This window comes from Pezoporus flaviventris, unplaced genomic scaffold, assembly GCF_033815535.1.
Source record: "Pezoporus flaviventris isolate CSIRO_AGI_PZ_B2104156 unplaced genomic scaffold, CSIRO_AGI_Pfla_v1 ptg000011l, whole genome shotgun sequence".
NCBI lineage: Eukaryota > Metazoa > Chordata > Aves > Psittaciformes > Psittacidae > Pezoporus > Pezoporus flaviventris.
The window spans coordinates 756,108-781,991 of NW_026892559.1; the positions used below are offsets into that span (position 1 = coordinate 756,108).

A 25,884-nucleotide genomic window follows, 5' to 3' on the forward strand; every position below is an offset into this window, starting at 1 on the left:
CTCTACTATTCTGTGCCCCTGCCTTTGCAGGGAGATTGGACTAGATGACCTTTGAAGGTCCCTTCCAACCCAAACTATACCATGATTCTGTGCTATTATTTTGTTAGAGATTCTGATGAATCAAGAGATCTTTGAAATGGAAAACCGGTTATCAAATCACAAATTATATTAGGTCCACTTTGGAAGAAGACACAGTGTAGCATTTAAAACTGTTTTCCATTAACTAAATGGAATAAGAATGGTTTTATTCTTTTGAAATTCTGTATATGTGTGTGTACACAAACACACCCACACTCATATCTTGTGACAGTAAAGACTTTACTGGAAGTGTCTTCATTGCTCAGCAGTGGACAAAGGAGAGAAAAATCCCAGCTGAAATAAAAAAATGATAAGTTCTTAATTCTTTGGAGAACTTCTTTACTGGGAAAGAGTTTCAAATATTGAACAAGATTTATTGCTTTGTTATAGCCTGAACAGAGGACTTGATGCCCGACCTTTGGAGTTTTTGTCTTGCCTGATGATGTTTACCTTTGTGGCCTTGAGTAGGTTATTCATATGTATTGCATCAATTTTCTGAATTGTAAGACCAGCACAGAGTGTTCCATTTTTCTGATGGATCGTGTTAAAGGTTAAAAGGTTTTGAAAGTGCCATATATTCATCTCACATACTGTGTTCACAACCACTTTATTTGGTGGTGTTACAGTGATTGAGCTGGTTGATGAGATATAATTGTTAATATAAAAAATAATTCTGCACAGTCCTACACTGTTAATGCTTAGTTGCAGCATTAACTTCCGACATCAATGATGAGAGGAAAGAAATCGTGGATCCAGGATTATCATTTTGTCAAGTCTGGAGTAAATCAGATTGAAATAATAAAGTAATCATTTATAATGGCTAGGAAGAAGAAAAAGAAGAAACAGTTCTCAAACTACAGGAGAACTGTGCAAACTTACTCTATTCTTATTCTTATTAGAGCAACACAGATTTTCAAATCTTAGGGGTTCATAGAATTTGTAATTCAGCCAGACTGGCAAATTTATTGTTTGAAGAGATCTAGTCTAAACTTTCACCATGATGGGTATGTCTTATTTAAAAACAAAAATTAAAAAAAATCCTGGTTTTGACTGGGGTAGTTGCTTGTTCCAGCCTACTGTGGTGAAAATTTATCCAGAAAAACAAGAGAAGTATGTTGTAAGGAGATGATTCTTTTTTTGTTCCCTCTTGCTGCATACTGTGGTCATACTGACCACATGCCCTGCTCTGGTCCTAACTGCATCTAGGTAACTTACTGTAACAGCATATTGTTTCATATTTTCACACAAATCTAGTTGGTAATTTAAATTGAAAAAGGGACTCTTTTGGCCAATCTGGACATGTCTCTGATTCTGTTCAATTATCATTTGGCTTCTAATGTTAACTTCACTCTGTAGCTCATAATTGGGTATTTCTGGTTTCTTACTGTTAAATTGTAATTCTGTTGGCACCAACTATACAATGTCCTCTCAGTACCTTCAGTTTGAACCTGATACTTCAAAGCTACTAGATGCAGTATTACTAGCTTTTTATTTTTGTATGGGAGAGCATTCCTAGTCTGGGCTGAAAGTGTTGCTTCACAAGAGCTGGGGTCAGTATTAACTAAATTTTCTGTTAATATTTGAATTAATTCTGACCTTCCAGAACTGAAATTTTTTTCTTCTGTTCCCCTTCCTACCCAAAGTGTTAAACGAATCTTTCCTACGTGTTTTTGCTTTCTAGAAAAACTGAAGTAGGCAAACAGGGTGATGTTTTCCTGCTTTTGCAACTTTGGCTGTGTGTACGGTAATATGGGAGCAGAATGTTTCCCCCCCCCCCCCCTTTTTTTTTTTTTTAAATTGTGAGATAACATTTCAGTTTAATCCTGTTCATTGCAGTACAGTTTATGCTGTGTGGACATCATGGATTTGAATTGCACTCCTCAGTACAGTATCAGCAGTGAACCTCAAACAGCAAGATTTCTGTTTTTTTAAAAACAGATTAAGAACAGTTTGTCTAAACTTAAATTTAGACTTTGGCTGTAAACTTAATACAAAATTGTTAATAATAATTTGAAATTAACTTTAAAAATCCAAGTATAACATATACAATTTGAAAGAAATTTATCAGCTGTCACTCTTGAATTTTATAATTAGATCTTTTCATAAAAATAGGAGTATTTCAACTGGGAAAAAAAAAAAAACAGCGCTTAGCCTTAACTAAGGCAACTAAACTAATTTTTTAAATAATCGCTGCCGTGTCATTGATTAAGTTCCATTTACATTGATGGAGATGACTGTGAAAACAGTAGAGAATGACTGGAAGTTTATATAATATAACCATATATTTAGGTTTGCATCTCCTTTTCATAATGAAGCTTTGGTCCTGGTTCTGTGAATCTAGAACTTGTGTTTTCTGTGCTTTTTCCTGTTAAATTTGAAATCTCTGCTGTTACTTCAAGGAGTACCCTAATTACTTTCTATTTCTATGAAGTTGGCACAGTACCTTACATTACATCTTACAGTATGTTAATTTTTGTATTGTTTTACTGCTATTTAAGTAATTAATCCCCACTGTAAGGTACTGTGATCGGCAGCATGGGAGATCTAGAAGGTAAATGTTATTCACTCTATGCACCTTCTCTGTGTCCCCAGAAGAGCTCTGTTGTGCACAGTGTCAAGTACCTGGTGGTATTGGAAGGATGCTTTGAAATTGAACGTGTTCTTGGCTTTGTTGTGGTTTTAGTCTGGTGCATCTCTTTGGTTATCCTGAACTATATAGCTTCTCAATAGTTGCATACTGTTTAGGTCAGAAAGTTTTCAGTAAGCAGCTTGGGCATATGATTTTGCTGTATGACTGCTTCTCCTTTTTCAGCCTTCCTCTCTTTCTTGTTTCAAAAGGAATGCCCACAGGGATATGGGAGGGGGCATCTTACTGTGTTTGTGTTAGTCTCTCAACTGAAGCTTTTTCTTGTGTACACAGAAACTAAAGGGTTGTTACTCAGTCCTGGTAATTTTACCAATGGCCGTTCCAGTGCCTCAGATCCTAGAATTGCATTTCTGAAAACATGACAAGCACTTTTAATGTTTTGGCGTGAATGTTATTGTTACAGAGGCAAAGGCATTTTTAATTATATACCAAATCTTCAGAGTGGTTTCAAAGTATTTTATTATGAATCCCAGTTATAGATACAGGATTTATATATATTATATATAATATATAAATATAGGTATGGTGTACTGAGAGAATTTATGAAAGCAGCTTTTATTATGTTGTGACATAAAATAACAGTGAACAAATTTGAATGTGGTTGGATGTGTTAAAAATGGCTGGCATAAAGTCAGTCTGTTCAAGATTGATTATGTTATATTTATTAAAATACCAGGTCAGGTGAATAATCATTTCTTCCCTGCTCCAGGTGCACCTTATCCTCTTACGGAGCAAATCTTTCAGTGTAAATTTCATCTTTTCAGTTTATATTAGTTTAACAAAACACATCAGTGTCCTATCCATTTCCCATTGTTTCTGAGATACCTTGATTTGTTTGATTGAACTACAGTCTAATTTAAGCTTTTCCACTGACTATTGGAAACTCATCTGGTAAATGTTAATAAAGTACATTTATAACTCCTATCCCTTTACTTTGCAATGTGTAACAAACTTTGTGAATGTCAGTTGGGAAAAAATATGAACAAAGTGGGTATGTCAGCTTACAATTTATAAGCAGCTATTTATTCTATATTGTTGAAGCATTACTGATTAATGTGTTTCTTGCATTTCATGGTTTTTGTCACTGAAAATAAACATACATAATTATATATGTAAAATGGGCTACTTGATTTGTGTCTCTGGAGTTATGTTTGCGGTGTTTAAAATGCAAATATGTTTCATCTGTGAGGTGGAACCTTTACCTGAGACTAATCGGAACTCTAAATTATAAAGATGTTAGCAGGAGGACAGTTTAAAAAATGAATTTAAAAAATCATCTGAAAAATTCCGGACAGGACTTGACATAGCTGAATTGAGTGGCTGTTGTAAGGAGCAAAATTCAAGTAAATCCATTATTATATGACTTTTAAAGTGATTTGCCTTTCCCTGAGACTATATCTGTGCTACCACCTGCAGTTATTGAGAGCGGATTTCAGTAAGGAAATGTACTTGTGTTTTGTAGGCTCGTTTGTCATTTGGGGCAAAAAAATTGAGACAATCTAGCTGATTATGACATTGTAGCAGGAATAGATTATAGCTTTTAAAAGCTGCATTATACTAATCTGAAAAGTATTATAAATGTATTTGCTGATCATCCAAGATGGCCATCCTACATAGTACTGTTGGGAAATTGTCAGGCTTTGGGGAAACAAGGTAGATGTTTCACCTTAGAAGGATAAGAACCAGTAAAGAGGGGTATGTGTGTGTGCACACGTGCATGTATGTGTTTGTTATATACCCTTTTACCTTTTTAACTGTTTGATTAAAGAAAAACAAAATCACAGAAGTAGAGAAATATTTTAACCATTGTGTTAAGTGTTCATTTATAGCTTTTAGTTGGAATTATGATTGCTAGTGCCTGAAAACAGCATTTCTGGCAGCCAGTCTCTCAGCCTTCTTGATTTATGATTCCAACACAGAGTCATAGAATGGTTTGAGTTGGAAGAGGCCTTAGAGGTTGTCTCGTTCCACCACCCTGTCATGGGCATGGACACCTTCCACTAAGTGAGGTTGCTCCAAGCCCTGTCCAACCTGGCCTTGAACACTGGCAGGGATGGGGCAGCCACACTCTCTGTGGGCAACCTGTGCCTCACCACTTATAGTGAAGAACAGGGGTATCAGAGCCAATGTCTACTCTTAGCACCAAAGAAATGAGAGGGTATATATAGAGAGAGTATTATATATAATACTTAGGGGTTACTAAGACTGGTTATTCATTTTTTCTATGCTTGCATTGTTCTTGTTCTATAGAAAATGTTGCACAGTATCAGTTAAGGGTAAGGGGAGCACAGCAGTCTCATAAATGCAATATGTAAAATGACAGTGAATAGTATTTGAGTACTGTATGTAACCATACACTATCAAAGCATGTATTGCAACCCTGTGAAATTTTGTTTGTGCAAACTGTGAACTTGGTAAACTGCTAACTTTACACCATTATTGTTCCCGGTTTTATCTTGGTAAGAGATGACAAATACATTTGGTACCTGGTCAAATAAATTTTCATTACAGCTTTGCAAGGCTGGAATAACTACTCCAGTTTTGTGGAAAATACTGCATTGGGAAAAATAGCTGTTTCAGGAGTGATAAGTGAGGTACTGAAGCAGTTAGTGACTGAAATAGGCTCAAAAATGTATTAAATCATTTCCACAGCTGTTTAGACTGTGCTTGGAATCTGTAGTTTGTATATGGATGACTAAAACCATGATATAGGCCTTATAATTATGCATACAAACACTGCATCACCACTCTCTCCAGTGCTCCCCAAACATATTTTGAACATCACTCCCCATACTTTTTAAGATTGGTTTTGGTATTATATAATGCCTTGGAGCATCATGTATGATTGTGGTGATGTGATGCTTCATGGATTGTCTTGTTTTACAGTCCCCCAGGTTTTTTTCTGTTTTGTTACTGTAGAAACTGTGAATAATGAAGTTGTCTGCGCTGTGTCAGTGTGCCTCACGTAATCTTCAGAATTTAGATCTTTACTACCCTGGAATTAATTTTTATTTTGTACTGTATTTTTTTCTTGTTGCATTTTTTCCTCAATTTTCCACTCTCACGTACTGAATTTTTCTTTTATGAAAAGCCGGTGGCATTATAATGAATAGCATTGTTATCTCTATGTGATGGACTGAACCGTGGTGTTACATAATACCAAAACTTTATTTTTTCTTACCGTATGTATCATTTGTGAATCACAACATCCTTTGAAATACCAACATCTACCTTTTGTTTTTTCATGTGGTACAATACTTGTGGCCTGTTGGCGTGTGTGCATGCTGTTATACACAATGGTGTGACAGGTAGCATTGGTTGCTCACTTTGAGTTCTAGAAATTGCTTTCCAGTCTTCTTCACTAGTTTGTCATTGGCATATGTATGCTGTGAGGTTGTAACTACTTCTTTGTGTTAAATTTCACAATTACAGTTATACCGGGGGATACTCCCTTTTCTCAACTTTGGGTCTACCATACGTGCTTTGGCCTGTAAATTCAGTCTCCTTTGTTGTATTTGTTGTCCTCATGGAATTGGAATGGCTTTTTTTCCCTCCACCCCCATCTCTTTTTTTTCTTTTGCACTCTCTTTTCAAACTTAAAAATTGATGAATCAACCTAATTTGCATCAGTGCTGGTCTGAAAAAGTTGCTGGATAGCAAAGTTAAGGTGATACTCTTCCACTACAGTGTATTTTACATCTCTGTGAAATGGTCTCAGCATGTGGAAAAACATAAAAATATAATAGCCTGTCTCAATGCCCCTGCTTTTCCAGAGGCAGATGAGGAAACTGCTTCTGAATTATTTCAACAGCAGAGTTCTTCAATCCTTCATTTTATTGCAGGACTGATTCCTTTCTGATTTCTCCCGATAAAGTTACTGTTGACTTGCATAGGTTAATTATTAGATAATGTGGTCAATGACATCTGGGTTATAACAGCAGTCTTCCAAAAGGAAGTTATTAATTACAAAGCATTTACATTGGGTTTATTACATGTCTTAAATGTGATTCCAAATTTGGGTGACCCTGTTCACCGTATTTTTTCATTGTTAACAAGTTCCAGGATTTTTATTACTTTTAAGAACATTATTTGTTTTAAAAATTTCTATAATATCCATATGGCATTGGTTCTAAAAAGTCACTGTGTAATTCTTTTCCTCTTCAAGGAAATCTGTACTATTGCTGCCTTTTCCTAGCACTTTTCCCCATAAGTTTATCTTTTTTGTCAGTACATCTGTTTGTCAGTACTTTATTTGTTAAAAATACTTCAGTGGATGGGATTCGAAGAAAGCAGATGTTATATTGTCATAGTATATACAGTGGAAAACGCATGAAATTCTGAATATAGGTCGTTTTTACCAATCTTTAATTGAAATCCCTGAAGTGTAATTACTGTAATACGAATATGTAAGAAGTGAAAGCAAAGTCTGTTTCTAGTAGTTGTCAAGATGGAAAAAAAAAAAAAGATTTTAAACTGTTAGAAGAAGATTCAGTACTTTTCAGATAACTTTTCAGCAAACGTTTTGTAGCTAGTAGACTTAGAAATACCAATTTCCAATACAAATTTAAGTGAGAGAAATGCAAAAATTTGAATAATTGCATTCATTTTATACATACTTTTCAGTATTTTATCTTTCGTATGCACTATAAAGCCGTTTATGTTTAACTGATTAAGTGGAGTGTAGAACAGGTTGTGACTTAGGCTCTGTTTCAGGACTTAGAAGGCTTCACTCAGATGTTTGAAGGAGATGAAGATTTAATGTTTTGGTTTTGCCCCTCTTATAGGGTCTTTCAGTTGCTGCATTCACAAACTATGTGCTTGGCATTAGAATTCTTCTGCTTCATGCTTGCCTGAGGCATTTGGCACGCAAGCACAGCCCAGGGGGAGTTATTTATTGGTAAATGCAGACATGACTTTGCAGACTGAAAAAGCTGTAGCAGAGTGCCTGCTATTTGCCAAGATTTTCTTTAATGAGCACACTCTTCAAAACAGATCAAGATTGTAAATGTGAAGTGCCTTCTGCTTGGCTGGATGTTTCAGGAGAAATGCGCAACTCTGAGAACAGCAGGGTAGCATTACAGTACACGTGCACCATACATCTGTACTTGTGGTGATGCATGCTCAGCTGGTGCTTGGCTTGTAGTTCTCTTTTCCCCTGCTCCCTTTTTCCCTCCTGCTCCCTTTTTTCTCCTTTATTTTTGTTCTTAATCATACCTTATAGTCCTCTTCCCCCCATCACCTTGTGTTTCACCTTTCAGTTCTGAACTGCATGCATCTTCCTTGGCTGGATCTACATTGTACTTCAGTATGAAATGTTCAGTTGTATCTTAATTGCAAATGGAAGTTCACCGACCAGATGAAGAATAAAGATGTGGGTGTATTAAAATTGTCAGGAAAAGATGAAGTCTTGGAGTTTTTTCCTTGCTTTCTTCCTAATTTTTTTCATGTTTATCCTTAAAACTGTGACATTTCATAGCAGAATTTGTTAGCTTTAATTTTTAATTTAATTTTTTTGTTGCATTGTTTTGTGCTAGGATTGTTATACTCCTGGCTGCTATGTGACAGCAGAGAAATATTTAAAATAAGGCAACTCAGCTGCAGTTGTGGTTACCAGAGTAGTTCAGTTCATGATACTGCTACTTCCAGGTTGTAGAAATTTAGCTCATCAGCTATGGATGAAACAGGTCCAAAATGGCATCATGCATGATAGTATCTTGGAGGATTTCTACTTACTTGGAGCTAAAGGCATACATGTTGATACTTGGGCTGTTAAGAAGGATAAAAAAAAGTTTGGTAGTTTACATTTCTTTTAAATCTCAATGTAAACTTTTTTCTGTTTGATTACTAGAAACTACCAAAATGCTGTTGTAAACAATCATATTGAAGTGCCACTTCTGGTTTGTTTGCAGATTGGTGCTCTAGTTCTGCCAAACGAAACTGGTTTGGGTGGTTGTGGTTTTGTTTGGTTTGAGGGTTTTCTGTAACTATGATCTTTACATAGAGAGAGATCACTCTGTGTTACTGTGGTTGTTTTGTTTCTGTTCCATCTTTTTTGATATTCTAAGATGACTGAACCTTCTGTTCAGGCTTGTTAGGCAATTTGTGGACTAAAGCACCTGGGATATGTTTTGCATTCTCATTAAACGGTTTTAATTATTTCACTAGTGTGACTGTGCTGATGAAAAGGTGTTATGATTGCATCATCTCGCTCTTTTGCAGAGATCAGCTGAAACAGATTCAGGTTCTTGGCTTCCTGTGTTCTGAGAAAGCTGAAAACTGACAGCAGAGCAGAATGGCTTGCCTTTGCTTTTCTGCATTATTTTTTCTGCCTAAATGCTTGCTGAAATCTAATATTAGGAGCTGAAAGAGTTGCTTTTTTTTTTTTTTTTTTTTTTTTAGTTTTTGACATAAATATTAATGTTGCTCATACATGACTGAAAGTCCAATGTCAGGCTTCCTTTTGCCTTCATTAGTGCTGCAAGCCTTCTTTAGGTGGATTCTGATTTTGCTTAAAGCAGCACGTCTGAATCTCCTGGTGTGTGACATGGCTGTCTCCTCAGAATCGCATTCCCTTCTTTTTACAGAAGTAGTAGCAAGTTGTTTCTCTCTAGCCTTTCCTCAGACATATCTCTGTTGCAAACTGGAGTTTTCTCAAGTCCTTGTAACAACAAAAATTTCCCCAAGAGGGTTCCCCAATAAAATAGTCACGATACACAAAAAGGGGTGGTTTTTATTTTCTTGATGGGTTGAGCACAGGGTGTTACTTGGTTTTGGCAGGACTGATTCCAAATGGTTCCATTTGTAGGTCCTTCTAAATCTCCCTCCGTTTTTCAGTCTGTGTTCTCCTGGCAGAGGGTCATAGTTCAAAATACACACCACTGACGGCGAAGATTATCAAGTTGGAATGAAATTCCTCTTGACTTTGTACTAATCAAGCAGTCATTGATTATTTGACTGTGCCTTTTATCTTAAGCTTCAAGTGGGTAAATCAGCTCATCATACTAAGAAAACTGAAGCTCTGTTATTTTAAATAGAAATTACTTGACAGAAGAGTTCCATGGTTAATAAATCTGAAAGATGTTTCTCTATGTATAGTAGAGTCCCTATAGAGGGTTTATTGCCTGTGAATATGAAAAGTTAGGTATTTCTTATTCAAATTGTGTATCCTGTAGGTTCTTAGCAAAATTTCATCAGTGGCAGCATCAAAACTTAAGAAGAAATGGGGTTTTAATAATGCATAATGAAGAGTCATGTCAGGCACTCCAAATTCGGTGACTGATAATTTGAACACAGATTTTGTTTGCATTTAGTTATCATACAGTACCTCTTTTCCCTCTTCTCAAAGCTTTGCTTGTGTGAGAATTGTCTTTAGGACCTCTTTAAAGGCTTAGTTTTACCCAAATGAAAGGTCATAGAGCAGATAATCTCAATGCTTAGGGGTTTTGCATCTGTCCCTATCTAACTGCACAGAAAAATCTCTAATCTTCCTAGTATTTATCATGTTGGTATTTGTACAGGCCATGTGGGGCATGCTTTTTTCCATGTTAATTGTTCAGAGATTTTGATAATTATGTTGCTTTCCAAACTCTTTTCCTGTCCTAAGGAATCTGGTTTACTCTAATCCATAAATCAGGAGCAGTTCAGTCCAACAATAAATGATCATCTCTTCTACAAAACAAACCAACAGAAAAATCCCTAAATTTTGCAGCAAGTTTAGGGAACTAGAAATTGACATAATTCAAGTTTTTTTTCTCTAGAAAACATATTTAAAAACCTGGACTCCGGTCTGAACAGCCAGGGGACAACAATTATTCAGAAGATAAATTTTGTTTGATGGTCCGGAGGGGTGGTGGGTGGGGGTGTGGTGTGGTATAACAGCCTTCACAATAGCTTAAAAGGTCCCTTTATTCTCTAAAGAGGTGGTTATAAATGGCTTCATGCGTAGATTAATAAAATTTGTGACAATGGATGAAAATACAATAACAAAATAAAAAGCTGAATACAGTTAGAGTTTTCTGATGGCATTTGATGACCTTTTATAAGCATACAGGTTCCAATGAGGCTTTCCTTTTTTCTTACTGTGAAGTCAGTTTCTTCATAGGCACATTGGGTGAAGCTGTCTCAAAATAAATAATGTATTGTTCTGGTGACTCTTCTGTCAAAAGGTTGTACTGCTGTAGAGGAAAGCACAGATAAAAACCGGATTAAAATGTTAACAGTTATAATTGAAAGACACTTTGTAACACCAAATTGTTATTTATTTATCTGTAAAGTAACAATATGCTGCTAGTCATCAGGGTTTTTTACTCCTTCCAAAGCTAACAGCACTTCAGTATTTGTATCACAGTACAGTCATTTGGTTATTGTCTGTTTTTCAAATCATGGAAAATTTGTCTGAAATTTCCTCCTTCTGCTTATTTCATCAGTTCCTTTCTAATTGAGTGTAAAATTCTGAGATCTCTCCTTCTGAATGTTCAATTCATACCCCTTTTCCACCTGTGTTCCCTGGATTTGCTTTTGCAAAATGAAGGAGTTTTGTCTTTCAGAGCGGAAAGGTCACAGGAAGTGATTCAGGAGCTGTCATTGATCTTACACTGGATGAAGAGGATGATGGCTCTTCTCAAGGTAGGTGAAAAATAGTTTGCTAGATGCAGAGGTGATCAACCTACAAGTATTATTTCATCCCATGGATGACAGAAAGGGATAGACCTTTGTTTCTGTTTCGTGTATTTTATTCATTGGTGTTTCAGTTAAACAGGACTGTTGTTAAAGAATTCTGATAGGTATTCAATAAAAGGAATTTACTTACTGTAGAACAGTTTAAAAGTTTAAGCATTGTTGCTGCCTATGCTTAAATCCATTAGGTTTGGGGAATAATTTGAGACATTCGAATTCTTTATCATATTTTGGTGAATTCTCATAGATAACATTTCATTTTTCTGTTTACTGATTCATTAAAGACCCTTTAGTTCTACAGTTCGTATTTAGGCATTAGATTATTACAGTTTCTAATCTTTCATTTAACAAAAAAAACTTTATGTGCAAGAGTTCAAATACCAAACGCAGATCTTTGCTTTGGGTCTGTATGCCAAGATTAGACTAAATATAGTTGTGTTTTTACAATCTTTGGCAGTTTGGATGCATTTCATCTTTGAAAAGAACACTTTTTTTTTCTTTTAAGTCTTGCAGAACTGAGGGCATGTGTGCTTATAATTAGCACTGGATTGATGAAAAATTACGGTGTTTCAGAGAAGTAATACAAGTCTGTATTTAAGACCATTTAGGGCACTGTCATCTTAACTGAAAAAAATGTTATTTCTGCTGTTAGAGCTAAAATTTTAGCTCTGAATGGTCTCTAAATACATGCCCCTGAGCTTTTGTTCTGAAGTCCTGTCACCAATAATTTTGATTCCTCTAGACAACTTTGGTAGCTATCTCATTAGCTAATGTGATCAACTTCTGCATGTACTTCCTTAATAGCATGATCTGCTCTGTATTTGTATTATATAAATGTAGAAAATCGTATTAGCACATAGTAGCATTTCTTTCAGTGAGGAAGAAATGTAGTGTAAACATCAGAAGAGGGTGCATGTGGTATACAAGTGTTAGAGAAGCATGATGCAGTTCAGATAGCTGACAGTCTAGTTCTTAATTCAGTGTCCACTACTGGTAAAAGTATGAGCCAACAGTGTGTTCTCATTTAAATCTGAGTTAGTATTTTCCCGCACTGATGCTAGTGGGATCACAGCTGAAATATAGGGTCCAGTTTTGTCTCCCTCTTCCTTGTCCAGAATAGTTATGGTAGCCCTGGATAGGGCTGAGTAGATGGTGTCAGGATGGTGGTGCCCTAGAGAAGAGATCAACAGAGCATAGCATGTCTGGCAGAGAACAATCTGAGAGACAGTGTAATAGTAGCCTACAACTACTTGGAGGATAGTCACAAAGATGATTGACCATGGCCACCAGAAGTCCTTTCCAGCAAGGATTTTGGTGGATCTGTGAATTGCTTAGCTTAGTGTCAGAAAAACAGAGAATCAAGTTTTTACCACTGTCATCTCTTCTGAGTGTCCTGCATTAGGGAGAAAGGTTAGTGGGGTAATTTCAGGATGGTATATCTCTCTTCACTGCAAAGCAGAAGCCAGTCTCTCGCTGTAGTCTGCAGCCTTGTAGACTAGTTTATGTTTAGACTTTGTGAAGAGTCAGTTGAAATGTATGGACTAAAACCCCAATAAAAGCTTGAGTTTCACCGTGCAGTGAAAACACATCTCTGGGGTTTTGACCAAGTTTTTCAGGAAATAATTCACATGTTTTGATAACATTCGGGTTGCAAAGAGGAAGAGTACACTTCTGACAGCTTTTGCACAATCACATGCGTGTATATACCTTTGGCTAAATATTTTTTCCACTGCATTTTGTTTACAGAAAGTGGGGGGCAAGTTTTATTTTGTTCTAGGTTCATTGGGACAACACCTCAGGATAGAAAGTACCACCAGCATTATGATGTTTGCTACAGTATACTGGGATATCAGTTCAGTGCTAATTCACATAGAAGAGCAACATACAGTGTTCTGGGGAGCACTCAGATCCTGATTATTTTGTTTAAAGCACTGTCACCCACATACTAAGTAAACCAAATTCTGTTACTAAAGGTATTTAAATAGATGTTAATACCTGGAGAGATATCTGTTACGTGCTTCCCTTCACATCTCTCTAGGCACAACTGAGGAACAAAGTTACACTATTTTGGTAGTATACAACTATGATGTATGTCCTTGTTGGCTGAAATTGCTGAAGATTTGGGTTGAGAATAAATTCTAACAGTGGTAGATTTCTAAACTTATTCATGTAATCTACTTCCCATCCTTTCCTTTTTCCACTGAAGTTTTCAATAGGATCAGCAATTAATATCTTCATATTTTATACCAAAGTGTGCATATAGAGTAAATTAGACTTAAACTTTAGGTTAATAACTATGGAATTCTTAGGTGTTTTGTGAGATTATTAAACTGAAATCAAAGTTTCTGTATTGGGGCACAGAAGAACAGACCTATATAGACTGTCATCAGGCCCAGTCTTCAGTCATGGTTTATAGCCAAAACCCTGTGTGTTATTTTTAAGGGCTAATCATCTTTTTGGGGTGGAGGATTTTTGGTTGGTTGATTTTTTATTTTTCTTTTGGGGGGTGGGTGGGGTTGGTTTGGGTTTTAGTGTCACAGTGACTAGGACCTTTAGTCGTGTGCTTGAGCCCACCGGGTTTTGACTCTTAGAAAACACAGTAACTGTTAACAGCTATTGGTTTGGCATTTTGAAACCCCACTCTATTAACACAGAAACCTTTGTCCAAATTCCACCCCCTTTTTAACATACAGCAGCTTGCATTCAAATAGTGATTTGCATAAGGGGAAAGAACAGTATTACCATCACACTGATGTAGCCAGTACATTTCCTCTCTATATTTGCATTTCCTCTCTCTTAAACTTTATCAGATAAGCACACACAGGCACTCTGTAATTATCATATACAGGTTTTCCTGATCATAATCACTGCCCCACACATGGTTTCTCACATGAATAGTAGAAGTTCTTATCAATTCCTGAATGGCTAATATTGTGCTCTCTATCATCCTTTATTTTCTAGTTGTCAAGTCTTACCTTTGTTCTGACTAATGTTTTGGTCCACCTCCATAATGGTGGCATCTTCCAGTTTAATACACTGCAACTAAATTTAGTGCATACCTTCTGATGTGTGCAAAAGCTGTTCATGAAAATGTTGTGTAACATTTGAGAAACTAATTTCTGTTCAGAACAATTGTTGTCATCTTTTTTGTCAAAGAGCAATCTCGATACTTTTCTGTCTGCAAGTATCTTACAATATTTCTACAGTCCTCTTGCTGTTTTTATCAAATACTTGTGTAGTGCAGTACATCCAATTATATCAAAACTAAAACAGCAAATAGATTTGTAATTTAAGGTGCACGAACAGCTGTCTCAAAACCAGCCATGTTCTACTTCTTATTTTTTGTAGGAAAAAATATTAAATACAGGATCATTATTAGCTTTTTATCTAATAAAAAAAATCTGTAGTTCTCTGGATCACTTTTTGTCTGATTCTTGAACATGCATATGTTATGTTTGCTGTTCTGTAACTACACCAGTTCTGAATTAGTAGGCTGATTAAAACTTCTTCCTGCTATATCTGCAGTGTGTAGACCCATTTTCTGGTGTGGAAATCAGGCCCTCTTCTTTTCCAGTTTGTGTATCAGAGTTTTGATTACATCTCCCGTAGTAATGATTTCCATTTTATGCTCATTTCCATAAATCAGATTGCCCTGTCTCCTCCAGGCCCACATTTTTAATGAATATGATGCTGTGTTCATTTAGGTTTGGAACTATTTCTGATTGCTTTTAACCTTAGTCCTGTGCTTACTATGCATCCAGTCTTCCTGTTTTTCTTGCTGATTTTTTCTTTTCACAACTACATCAGCCTTCATTAAGTGTTTCCATTTATTTAGTGAAGTCTGGTTGGTTATCTTTTATCACTTCCCATGACTGGTGCAATCCTGACCTACTTTCCAGCAGCTGGAATCTCAGCAGGGCTCTTGATTTGCCAGGGACAAATGAACTTGTTTCTGTGTGAGATGAAAAACAAAAGCAAAACCAAAAAGCCCTCACATTTGTCCTGTCATTTTTACTTGAACTACATTTTTACACCAGTAGTGCGTTAGAGTTTTTACTACTTGAGTCATGAGCACATCTTCCCTAGGTCATGACTAAGAACGCACTCGCAACACTTAAATTATTCAATGGCAGTTGAAATGTGCATGAGTTTGTGAATATTCGAAGTAAACAGCATCTCAGTAGGAGTCTCTTTAGAGTCAAGTAATTTTCTGAAGAGTGGGTTATCTTTCATAGTCATGGAAAACAAAAGAAGCTTGATCTAATCACAACACCTGTTACTTGATGGAAGAGCAGGAAATATCTCACCTTCTGTTTTCAAAATGAGCATCCCTTTACTGCTCCTTTTATAGACTTTGAAAAAAAGAAAATAAGATATTTTCATCAAATGGCTTTAGTGAAGTAGCTCAGCTGTTCAGTCTACAGAAAGAGAGTATGGTCTGCAATTTATATTACATTTTATTTTTGAGGTCTTGAATTGTATTTATCATATAGCAGTTTCTGAAGGGTACTTCTACTTCGACCTTTTAGTAGCTGGTGTTAAAGACAGCTTCATGAGACCATAAATATGATCTCCAACTGATAGAAAAACCCCAACATTTTGAGCTACACTGCCATTGACCCTGTTCCTAATTTGAAATCAGATGCATAATTGATAATTTCTAGATGTGTTCTTCAACATACTGTTGATATGTTTTCTCAAGCATAAAATACATATTAATGAATTCCTTGCTTTCAAATTGTGCAGATTTTTGCTAAATAAGTGGCTGATGCATGTACAATATTATTAGGGCAAACCTAGTTTTGAATTATGCCCTTAAAAGCTACTTTCTTATATTGTGATTTTTGTTTTTCATGGTGCTTTCACTTCCCTCTAATACTGTAATCTATCTGAAATATGCAGGCAAAAGCTTGTTAATTCTTTATTCAACTTGTGCACAGGTGTGATTACATACTGACTTGCACTTGAAAATTTTGTTGCCACAAATAAACTAGAGCAGGAAAAAATATTGCTGTAGTAAACTACAGATACAGATGCTATTTGTCATTTCTCATAAGTCACTGTCATGTTGAGGAGGAGTGTCAGTGTGAGATTCCCCTATATTAATAAAAGAGCATGAAAATTCAAAACAGCAACACAAAGGGCTTGAACAAAGGAAAAAGTCAGCAAATACAAAAGGATGTAAGCATCAAAGGTAGATAAGCCTTATTTAGGGAGTTATTTTTAAAAAAAAAAAAACCAAACTGAGTACAGCAGTGTTTACGCCTTTTAAAGGTTAGGCTATTCTCTTTTTAAATAGAAACTTCTAAAGACTTTGCTACTGAATTCAGTTTTCATTATGCTGAAATACACAGGCTTCATGAAGATAGAATGAAACATGGGGGGGGGAGAGATTGAGATGATGGAAGTGAGAGGAATTGAATGAATTTTGCAGTTTGCGTAACGAAATGATCAAAGCAGTGTCATTCTAGGAAGTATCCTTGCTAAACTGTAAGTGAGGGGGGAGGAGAGATTTTAAATCTCCGTGATGTTCTAACTTGTGTTTGCTATCCTCTATAATTTCTTTGTTTTTCAAAGCAGATGGCAAGAAGCAGAAGCAGACACCTGTTACAGGATTGAGCATATCCACCCAGCCTGTGGCTCGACCGTTGCAGCCTTTACAGCCTTCACAGCCAAACCCTGTGCAGCAGACAGGAGTACCAACGAGTGGACCTTCCCAGACCACCATACATGTGTTACCTACAGGTAACTTCATTTTACACCATTATACGAATGCAGTGACACTTTTCTTCTTAAACTAGACTGTTGTGTGTTCTACTTTCTGCTTATGTTTTCAGGTGAATATTCAGAATGTTTAAATCATGTTTTAGTCTTTCATTCTAGTCAGTTTACCATAACTTTTGTTTTTTTAAACTGATGAAGTAAAGTTGGTTGATGAAGTCCTGTTGGTTTGGAAAGCATTCAGGATCAAATTTAATTGCATGGAGAGGAAGAAATCTTGTGAAGGGCAGTTATGGAAATTATTAAATATACTGTTGTTTGTAAAAGTGAAGGAGAAGAAACCTGTAGCAGTTGCATTATTGAAGTAATGGGAGGGAAAAACCCACTAGCAACATCCGTCCTAGATCTTCCACCTGCATTTGGCAGTTAATCCTTTTGGCAGAGTGAATGGCAAGACTAACACTGAAATTCCATTCATAGTTAAATGTAATTTTGTCTGCAGTGTAATTCCCCCCACGTCCCCCCCCCCTTTTTATTTTCTAACATAAACATAGATCCTCTTTTTATTTTTTTTTTTTTCTGTAGATGGTTGTTGAAGATCAGTTGGCATTGGAATTGTCTTACATTCAGGACCCTTTGGTGTTTTTTTTTGGTGGGGAGGGAGGGGTGGGTGTTATTTTTCTGTCTGGAATTTGTATATATATTGGCATTATTATTTCAGATGAAAATTACTGTTTGTTTAGGCTGTTTTCCCTCTTCTTGCATTATCAAAAGCGGATAGAATTCCACAGAGAGAGTTTTTATTTTGCATAGCTCAGATGAGTCAGTTTTCCAAAGGAGGTGTGTGCCCTGGAATAGGTGTATCACCTTAATGTCATGGAATTCCATTGTAGGTTGTGCTCTTTCTGTCTTTTTCCAGTTCCGACAACAGTGAACATAACTCATCGGTCACTGACTCAAACTGCTGCAAAGCTTCCTATACCAAGAGCCCCTGCAAACCATCAGGTGGTCTATACCACTCTTCCTGCACCACCAGCTCAGAATCCTGTAAGAGGAGCTATAATGTCAAGCCCAAGTTTAAGGCCAGTCAACCCGCAGACCGGAGGTAGGGATGCCTTCTTCCATACACGTTTTTGCACAACACAGCTTGATATGTTCTACCTGATGGATGTGGGATTTGGATTTTGTTTCTGGTTTGTTGTTGGGTTTGGGTTAGGGGTTTTGGGGGGGTTGTTTTTTTTGTTGGTTTGTTTTGGGGTTTTTTTTTTTACAATATTAGCCCAAATTGTAGAGGTTAGGGTTTTTTCCCAGTTTACAGGCTTGAGAAAATCTCAGGCTATGAAGAAATCATTCCTCCTGCAGCTGTGTGAATGAGGAAAAACAAGATTTAAGTAATCTTGGGCTCTACCTTTGCCAATTAAGTATCTCTGAATGACATGCCTAATGCTTTACAAGGTAGCAGAAGGTAAAGTGATGAGCACCGCTATAAGACCAAAACATGTAAGTATATAGTAAATCATGCCCATTTTCCTGTCTAAAAGTTACATTTGTATCAGGCATTCTGATGTAGTTCTTTAGAAATCTGTCTTGTGCCCAGCAAATTTTCTTATTTTCTCTAGGCCTGGACAGATTAAATTCCTCACCAAATGTATCAGAAATTGATCCTTGCTTGAATTTCCGTGACCAAAGATGTCAGCAAGTTCATCTTGACTTTGCAAACGTGTAACTGGTATCTTCCCATAGCAGGAAACTGATTTTCTGAGCTGAGTGGTATATAAATAAAGACCTTAAAGTTGAATGATCGTCTCTACTATGTTACAAACTGATAGATCTTAACTGCCTTTTTTTCAGCTCCCCACAGCTTCTAGACTATGATTATTTTAACACGTTCATGTTAAATATAATTTTCCCTGTTTTAGTACACTGAGTATGAGCCTACTTTTGTGACATCCAGGTAGTGATTTTTCAGACATAATTTGTATAAGCCAGAATCAGAACACTATGGGCTTGAGCGACGTAAGACTGTACTTATGTAGGCTTGTGCAGAAATAGTCAGTCAGTTGTTCTGAAACTACAGTTTCTGGAAAGGAGAATATCCATGTATGTTTGTAGCAATTTAATTCTAAGTGTCTTTTATGATTGGGCTCAGCTGCATTGCCATAGACTGAAAAATCAGGTGTGCTCAACAGAAGTTGAGCTAACAGTTGTTAAGCTGTGACATGTCAGGGTGTAAGGAAATTGCGGTTCTTGTCAGAGTACTTGCTGGTATTTTTTAAACTTATGCTCTTGTGCCAGGTGCATTTGAGTTCAGGTTCTTCTGACCAGCCCTGTCTTCTGAGGGGCATGTCTGCATCTTCTGTTAAAAGGCAAGGTAGCCTCAGCCCACACTTCATTTTCTTTATCATTACCCTTAGTTGCAAGTTAGACACATGTGATCTACTTGTTAGGAATGAGTTTTGAGTCCTTAACTGTGCAGTCACTTACATTAATTAATTTTAATAGTATTTTCTTCTTCTGTGCCAAAATACATGGTGTTGTCAGAATCTACTGCTAATTTTAGAGCAGCTATTATGACTAAATCAACATCACTCATATTAGTATCTCCAGAATACCTTTAGCGTTACACATGTAAGATAATTAATATGTTGTTGAAGAACATAAAATAGGTAATGTGCTATTTTAAGGCCTTATCTAGGAGAATTCAGTGAGGTTAGGTATTCATGTTTTTCAGTCAAGGTCATCCAACAAGATCTTGTTAATATGCTTCTGATCTGATGGTCCAGTGACACAATGAATGCTTGTCCTGCAGTTGTCTGCTTAGAAATCTCAGAAATTAAGGCAGGTTTGAGTGAATGTAAGTAAGATTCACCTTGACCGGACCCTGAATTACCTAATGTAAAATCATTCTTTCAACAGAAAGTTGGGCATGGTCATCTCCAGAGGTTCCTACAAACCTGGACTTTTCTCTGATATGGTTAGAGGCAGTTCTGTTACTCCATTGAAGAGTATGTCTGTGTCTTACACAGTGCTATTGTCTTACAAGCCGCAGAAGACACAAGAATATGGCTGTTCTTGCATAGCACTGTGTGTTCTCTGAACCTCAGGACAAGGAAGCCAGGTGGTTAACCTGAGTAGGTGAGAGACTAGTTAGTATACAGATTATTTCAAGGCTTCATACTGGCATGCCAGTTAGAGAGGTTTCACATACTGGTAACAAGACAATCATATATATGTCTTGAACCCTTTTAGCTGTCCTAAATTTTCATCTTCTAGTCCATTCTACATTTTTCACTGTCTTTGTTATACAGCTTTCAGAAATGCTGCTACTGGTGTGTATTGGTTTATATTATCATTGAAGCGGTCTTTTTTTGTCAGTAGCAGATGTTTCAGGAGTTAAGAGCTCTGTGCTTTGTCTTTGACAGAATAATCGTGAGAACTCATCCAAAGTGATTGGCAATTCATAGTTTTGTATTTCTACATCAATTAAGTAGTATGCCTGTCTAGAAATAATGGTAAAATTTGTACTTTATATCTTAAGGCATTTCTGGCCATCTTTCTCCAGGTAATTGTAATTCCCTGAGATAGAACAACAGTCATGCTGAAACAGTGTATCTGTCTGATTGAATTCTCATAGATGAGAAATTGGTGGCTGTTTATCCTACAGAAGTTTGCACAATTGCATTCTGTCCCCTGTGCAAACATAGCACTTGCTCTCTTTCATTTACAGCTTCAGGGGATGGAAGGTGATTTTGTTGCTGTGCAGTACTTCATCAGTCTGCTGGCAGGTTGAGGAGAGTGTGTCAGTTTGAAATTTGGTGTCATCCAACTAAACCAAGGAGTTGGTCTCCCATTGTTCTGTTTAGCTGATTTTAAGTGTTGAATACTCAAGATACTCACTGTGCTTATAGGTATGACAGTACGAATGCCTCAAACAACTGCATATGTTGTGAACAATGGACTAGCTCTTGGATCTGGAACACCTCAGCTTACAGTGCATCATCGGCCCCCACAAGTGCATGCTGTGAGTAGTCCTTTTGAAATTACTTAATGCAATTTATAGGCTTTTTTCTGCATTAATGTCTTCCAGATTGCTTCTTAGTGTGAACTGCAGGATAGTGAAATGCTTTGTAGACACATTGCAGCCAGCTCATGTGCATAGCATGGTCCTATCACCTACAGCAACTTCTGCCAAGACTGGTAAAAGCTGTGCAGTCTGTTAGCTTACCCCAGTGTTCTCCAGATGACCAATAGCATGAATTGTTTGCTGTGGAGTTAAGGTACAGGAGAACTGCCACTAAAAAGTTTTGTCATGGTTTGGCTACAAATTGGATGACCAGATTCTCAGTACAGCTGTTTGCAAAACTGAGGTAGGAGAACAAGGTACAGGCAAGATCTCAAAGTTGCCAACTCCCAAATTTCAGTTTTATCACTGTTGGGAGTGATTACTTCTGCATCACCTCAAACCCTTTTCATAAGTATTTGAGAATTTACTCTGGTTCATTTCATAATGTTTTGTTGTTGAGACTAAAACAAATACGTTGCCTGCAATACTTACTGTTGGGCAGTCACATCGCTTGTGATGTCATGAAATTTTAAATATATTGCCAGCAGTGCAGTCACTTATTCTTTCTTCTGTTCTTTTCAGTCATTCTACCTAACGTATTCTCCAGGTATAAATAATGAGAATAAATCAAGCCAATATCACACAGAACACTTAAGACAACAAAAACCCAACCTGAAAGGCCCCTGGTTTGAAGAATAACAAAACTGTGTACCTACTGTAACCACATTCCTTAACTAACATAAATGAGAGGCCTAGAACTGTTTCTGGGGGACTGGGGACTGGGGAGGGAAACAAAATTAAAAAAAAAAAAAGGAAAGCCACATTTGTGTCCTCACTTCAGAATATTATGGAAACTGAGGCTGAGCTTTTATGATCACTTTAAAGTGATTAAATCCATGTGGCACCACTACCCATTCTGCCTTTTGTGACTAAAAGCCTGCCTTTGTTGCCTGATGTGTTGTCAGCTTAATTTACTGCCTGAGGTGTTTTCGGTGATGTGGGAACAGTAGCTAAAATGTAGATTAGCTCAAAATTGTTGTGAACTTGCCTACTCATCCTTGATAGAAGAGCAGAGTGTTCAGACCATCACCTCTTGGATGAGAAGCAGAGGATATTGGGAAATAACTGTGGCAGTGACCTTCTGTACAGCTAAGGTTTTATATGTGCATATTAAGAGCTTATGGCATCCTTGCTCCCATCCTTTCTCAACATTTGCTGCTGCTTTCTTGCCTCCACACACAGGACTAAGAGTTGTGCTGGTTGGGTGACTGCAGGCTCATTTGCTTCCAGTTGCCTGGGGGATGATGAATCAGTCTCCTTCCACCACTGCAGACTTTAACCTTTTCCTTATTGCTGTTACCTTTCTTAGGAGCCACCACGCCCTGTACATCCTGCCCCGCTCCCAGAGGCACCACAGCCACCGCGTCTGCCCCCAGAAGCTGCCAGTACTTCTCCACCTCAAAAGCCTCAGCTGAAGCTGGCACGGGTACAGAGCCAGAATGGTATTGTGCTGTCATGGAGTGTCATGGAGGTGGACCGGAGCTGTGCCACTGTGGACAGTTACCATCTCTATGCCTACCACGAGGATCCAAGTGCCACTGTGCCCTCCCAGTGGAAGAAGATTGGGGAAGTGAAGGCCCTCCCGCTACCTATGGCATGCACTCTTACACAGTTTGTGTCTGGCAGCAAGTACTACTTTGCGGTCCGGGCTAAGGACATCTATGGACGTTTTGGACCCTTCTGTGACCCCCAGTCCACAGACGTGATCTCTTCCCAGAGCAGTTAAGCTAGAGATCTTTGGAGCCTTTAAACCTGTCCTACTACCAAGAATTACCCCAGTTTTGGGGGGTTGATCCTCTGCATGAAATTCACTTTTAAGTCCTCTCTCTGCAGGATTATTTAGACAGTTGTGTGGTACACTACATGCATTCGGAACCAAAAGAAAAATAAAAGTATCACCTGCAGCAAGAGAGCCTGTGTTTTTCTGGATAGCTCAAGTCATGGGCCATTTGAAAATTCTATTTTCCCTTCCATGACAGCTGTTCCACCTAAATACCTACCTTTTACCCAAGGACGCCCTGCATGCCTGGGATTCTGCTTCAGAGTGGGAACAAAATAATGAATTACAGTTCGTCTGAAGCAAAACAGACACATCTGTAATACCTACCAAGGCACTAACATGAGGGCAAGAAGAGATTTGCCTCTTGTCGCCCACCGCTCTGAGCAGGCTGTGATTCAAAGGGTGGTTCAGGGTGTCACTTTTTCTACTGGAAGACTGAGTGGTCTGGTCTTATTTTACAAACTGTAAAGAGTTCTCTGAGGGGAGGGAAGGGAATTTGAGTCTGGCCAGGGAACCAGTATGTGTGTAAATGTGGAGGTGGTGGAAAAAGAAACAATCAACCCACTACCTCCTACCTCTCCTAAATAAGAATGTTCCTCTGCTTTCACAATCTTCCCCACTCACGCTGGGAGCGTTCCCAGGTCAGATCTGAAACTGGATTTGTAGAGACTGCATTTACACCTCTCCAGCTCAGATAATTTCTCTACTTCTCCCCTCATTCATCCAGCCCTATTTTTTAGATTTATTTTGTGCCTTAAAGAATAATTTCAGAAATAAAATGTAGCCAGATACCTTGTGGTGTTCTTTTTTTTTGCTTGGAGTTATTTTTTCCTTTACATTTCTAGCCTTTCATTACTGCTGCTCATTTCCCTGGCCTGCAGTAATTATTATTTCTGTAAAGATGAGAAAGTGTAACATCTGCTGATGCTGGATTTGTTTTTATCTGCAGTATCATTCAACCCTTTCCTCACTTCAATTCTTGAGTAGTTGTTTTTGTCCTGTCAAGAATATTAGAGTATACAGATGGGATTTTCCACCAGAGCCTTTCCCTGTTCTTTTGGGAAAGCTGTATGCTGCAGTTCAGCCAAAGAAGAAACCTCTGTGGTGCAGCACCATAAAAGCTTCTAGGAGCTTGCACTCAGTTTGGAAAAAGTACAAAAAGTTAAGAAGTTGGCTTCCCAGTCATCTTCTCTGTCCCATCACCTGCCTGCCTCTGCAGAAAGCTAAGACACCAAAAGCAGTTTAGAAATTATTGTGGACACTGACCTAAAGCTAGTGAGCAACTGCAAATGTTAATAGATGCTTTCATAATGCTTCTAAACTAAGAAAAGAAATTGGTGTATCTGTCCCACTGTCACTGACTTGTAAAACTTGCTTTTCAGAGAACCAAACTGTAATGCACCTGGACAAAAGAGTATCTGTAAGAGTTCTGTTTTGGCACTTTTCGGTCTCATTCCTACCTAGCAGAGCTAAACAGTGGATTTAGAAGGGAAACTGTTTTAATAATAGCAAAGCTGTAGAAAGTGACATTTTTTCATTTCAGTGCTGTCTTTCTTAAAGCCAACGTTTTTACATGTAAAGCAAGGTTGAATAAAGGGCAGGAAAAATGAAATCCCAAAACATGGCTGGTGGAATATCCTGTGAGATTATAGGTTGTGTTCTGTTCCCTTCAAAAGCTTTTACAGTAAAAGAAACAGCACTGTAGGTTATTGTGCTATTTTACTGCACTCCTTCATGTAGCTGGGATTGTCACTTCTGTCAGGTGAGTTCCAAATATTCTCTGTATGGAATGTTGCATTTAAAGTATCACAGTTTTACTGATTTAGGCAAGCAAAAATCCTGTCCGAATCGAAGTATCATGGGAGAAGGTTCACGCTGAATCTCATGTATGAAGGATGTGTAACCTTGCCTTTGAGTAAGAGTTGTCCCTGTTATACTGGTGCCAATAATCAACAATGCCTTGAATTTTTCTATGTTTAATTGTTTTGTCTGCGTATTTCAAGGACGGATTACTTAATAATGCAATTAGTCTGCTTATGGAGAGTTGGGTCATTATGAAGCCAGTTCTGTAGTAGAGGTTAGAGCAGTTCCTTCCAGTTGATGGCTGTCAAGTCCTCCTTGGACAATTTTTTAATATGCTTTTGAGGTGGTACCAAAGGGCCATTGGCCATATCAATACAATGAGGTTTTACAGTTTGAAAATCAAAATAAAAATTAGAATAAAACCTAGAATTTACACTGCTTATTTATTTGTGATTCCAGCCCAAACTGTTCTTGGCTTTGTCTTGCTTGGGATAGGCGGGGGGTGAGTCCTGTTTTAGAATTTTTCTCTGTCCTCCAATGGAGGTGGTCTGCTATTGTGTTTGAAGGTTTTATGAGTTGTGTCTCTAGAGAAAAGAAGACTCGTCTTTATTTACTGAAGATGTAGTTCACAACTGAACTGATGGTGAAAAGCAGATTCTGGCTTAATAGATCCATTTCTGGTTTATATGGCACAGTGCAGTTGATTTTTTTTTTTTTTTTTTTTTTTTTTTTTTTTTTTTTTTGAGAGAGAGAGATTAAATAAGTGAAATACAGTTGACTTCTTTTTTGGTTTATCCCAGCAGTGGCCAAATGTATGAGGTTCAACAAGGCAAAGTGCCAGGTCCTGCATTTGGGTCACAACAACCCCATGCAACGCTCCAGGCTTGGGGAAGAGTGGCTGGAAAGCTGCTCCTGGAAAAGGACCTGGGGGTGCTTTTGATGGAGCTGAACATGTGCAGCTTGTGCCCAGGCAGCCAAGGAGCCAACAGCATCCTGGCCTGTATCAGCAATAGTGTAGCCAGCAGGGCCAGGACAGTGATCATCCCCTGTTCTGGG

The 25,884-nt window shown here is 37.6% G+C and overlaps 1 protein-coding gene across 2 annotated transcripts in view; it reads left to right on the top strand.

The window, feature by feature from the left end:
- Positions 1 to 25,257, top strand: part of ATF7IP (activating transcription factor 7 interacting protein) — a 107,109-nt gene extending 81,852 nt beyond the window's left edge. Inside the window, exons 10-14 of one of the 2 annotated variants that reach the window (XM_061450640.1) lie at positions 11,272 to 11,350; positions 16,979 to 17,146; positions 18,042 to 18,227; positions 21,031 to 21,143; positions 22,555 to 25,257. In XM_061450640.1, coding sequence (XP_061306624.1) covers positions 11,272 to 11,350; positions 16,979 to 17,146; positions 18,042 to 18,227; positions 21,031 to 21,143; positions 22,555 to 22,971 — 963 coding nt within the window. In that variant the 3' untranslated portion in view covers positions 22,972 to 25,257. The remainder of the gene's footprint in view (positions 1 to 11,271; positions 11,351 to 16,978; positions 17,147 to 18,041; positions 18,228 to 21,030; positions 21,144 to 22,554) is intronic. The other variant, XM_061450641.1, reaches the window with a different exon arrangement.
- Positions 25,258 to 25,884: the final 627 nt, after the last annotated feature.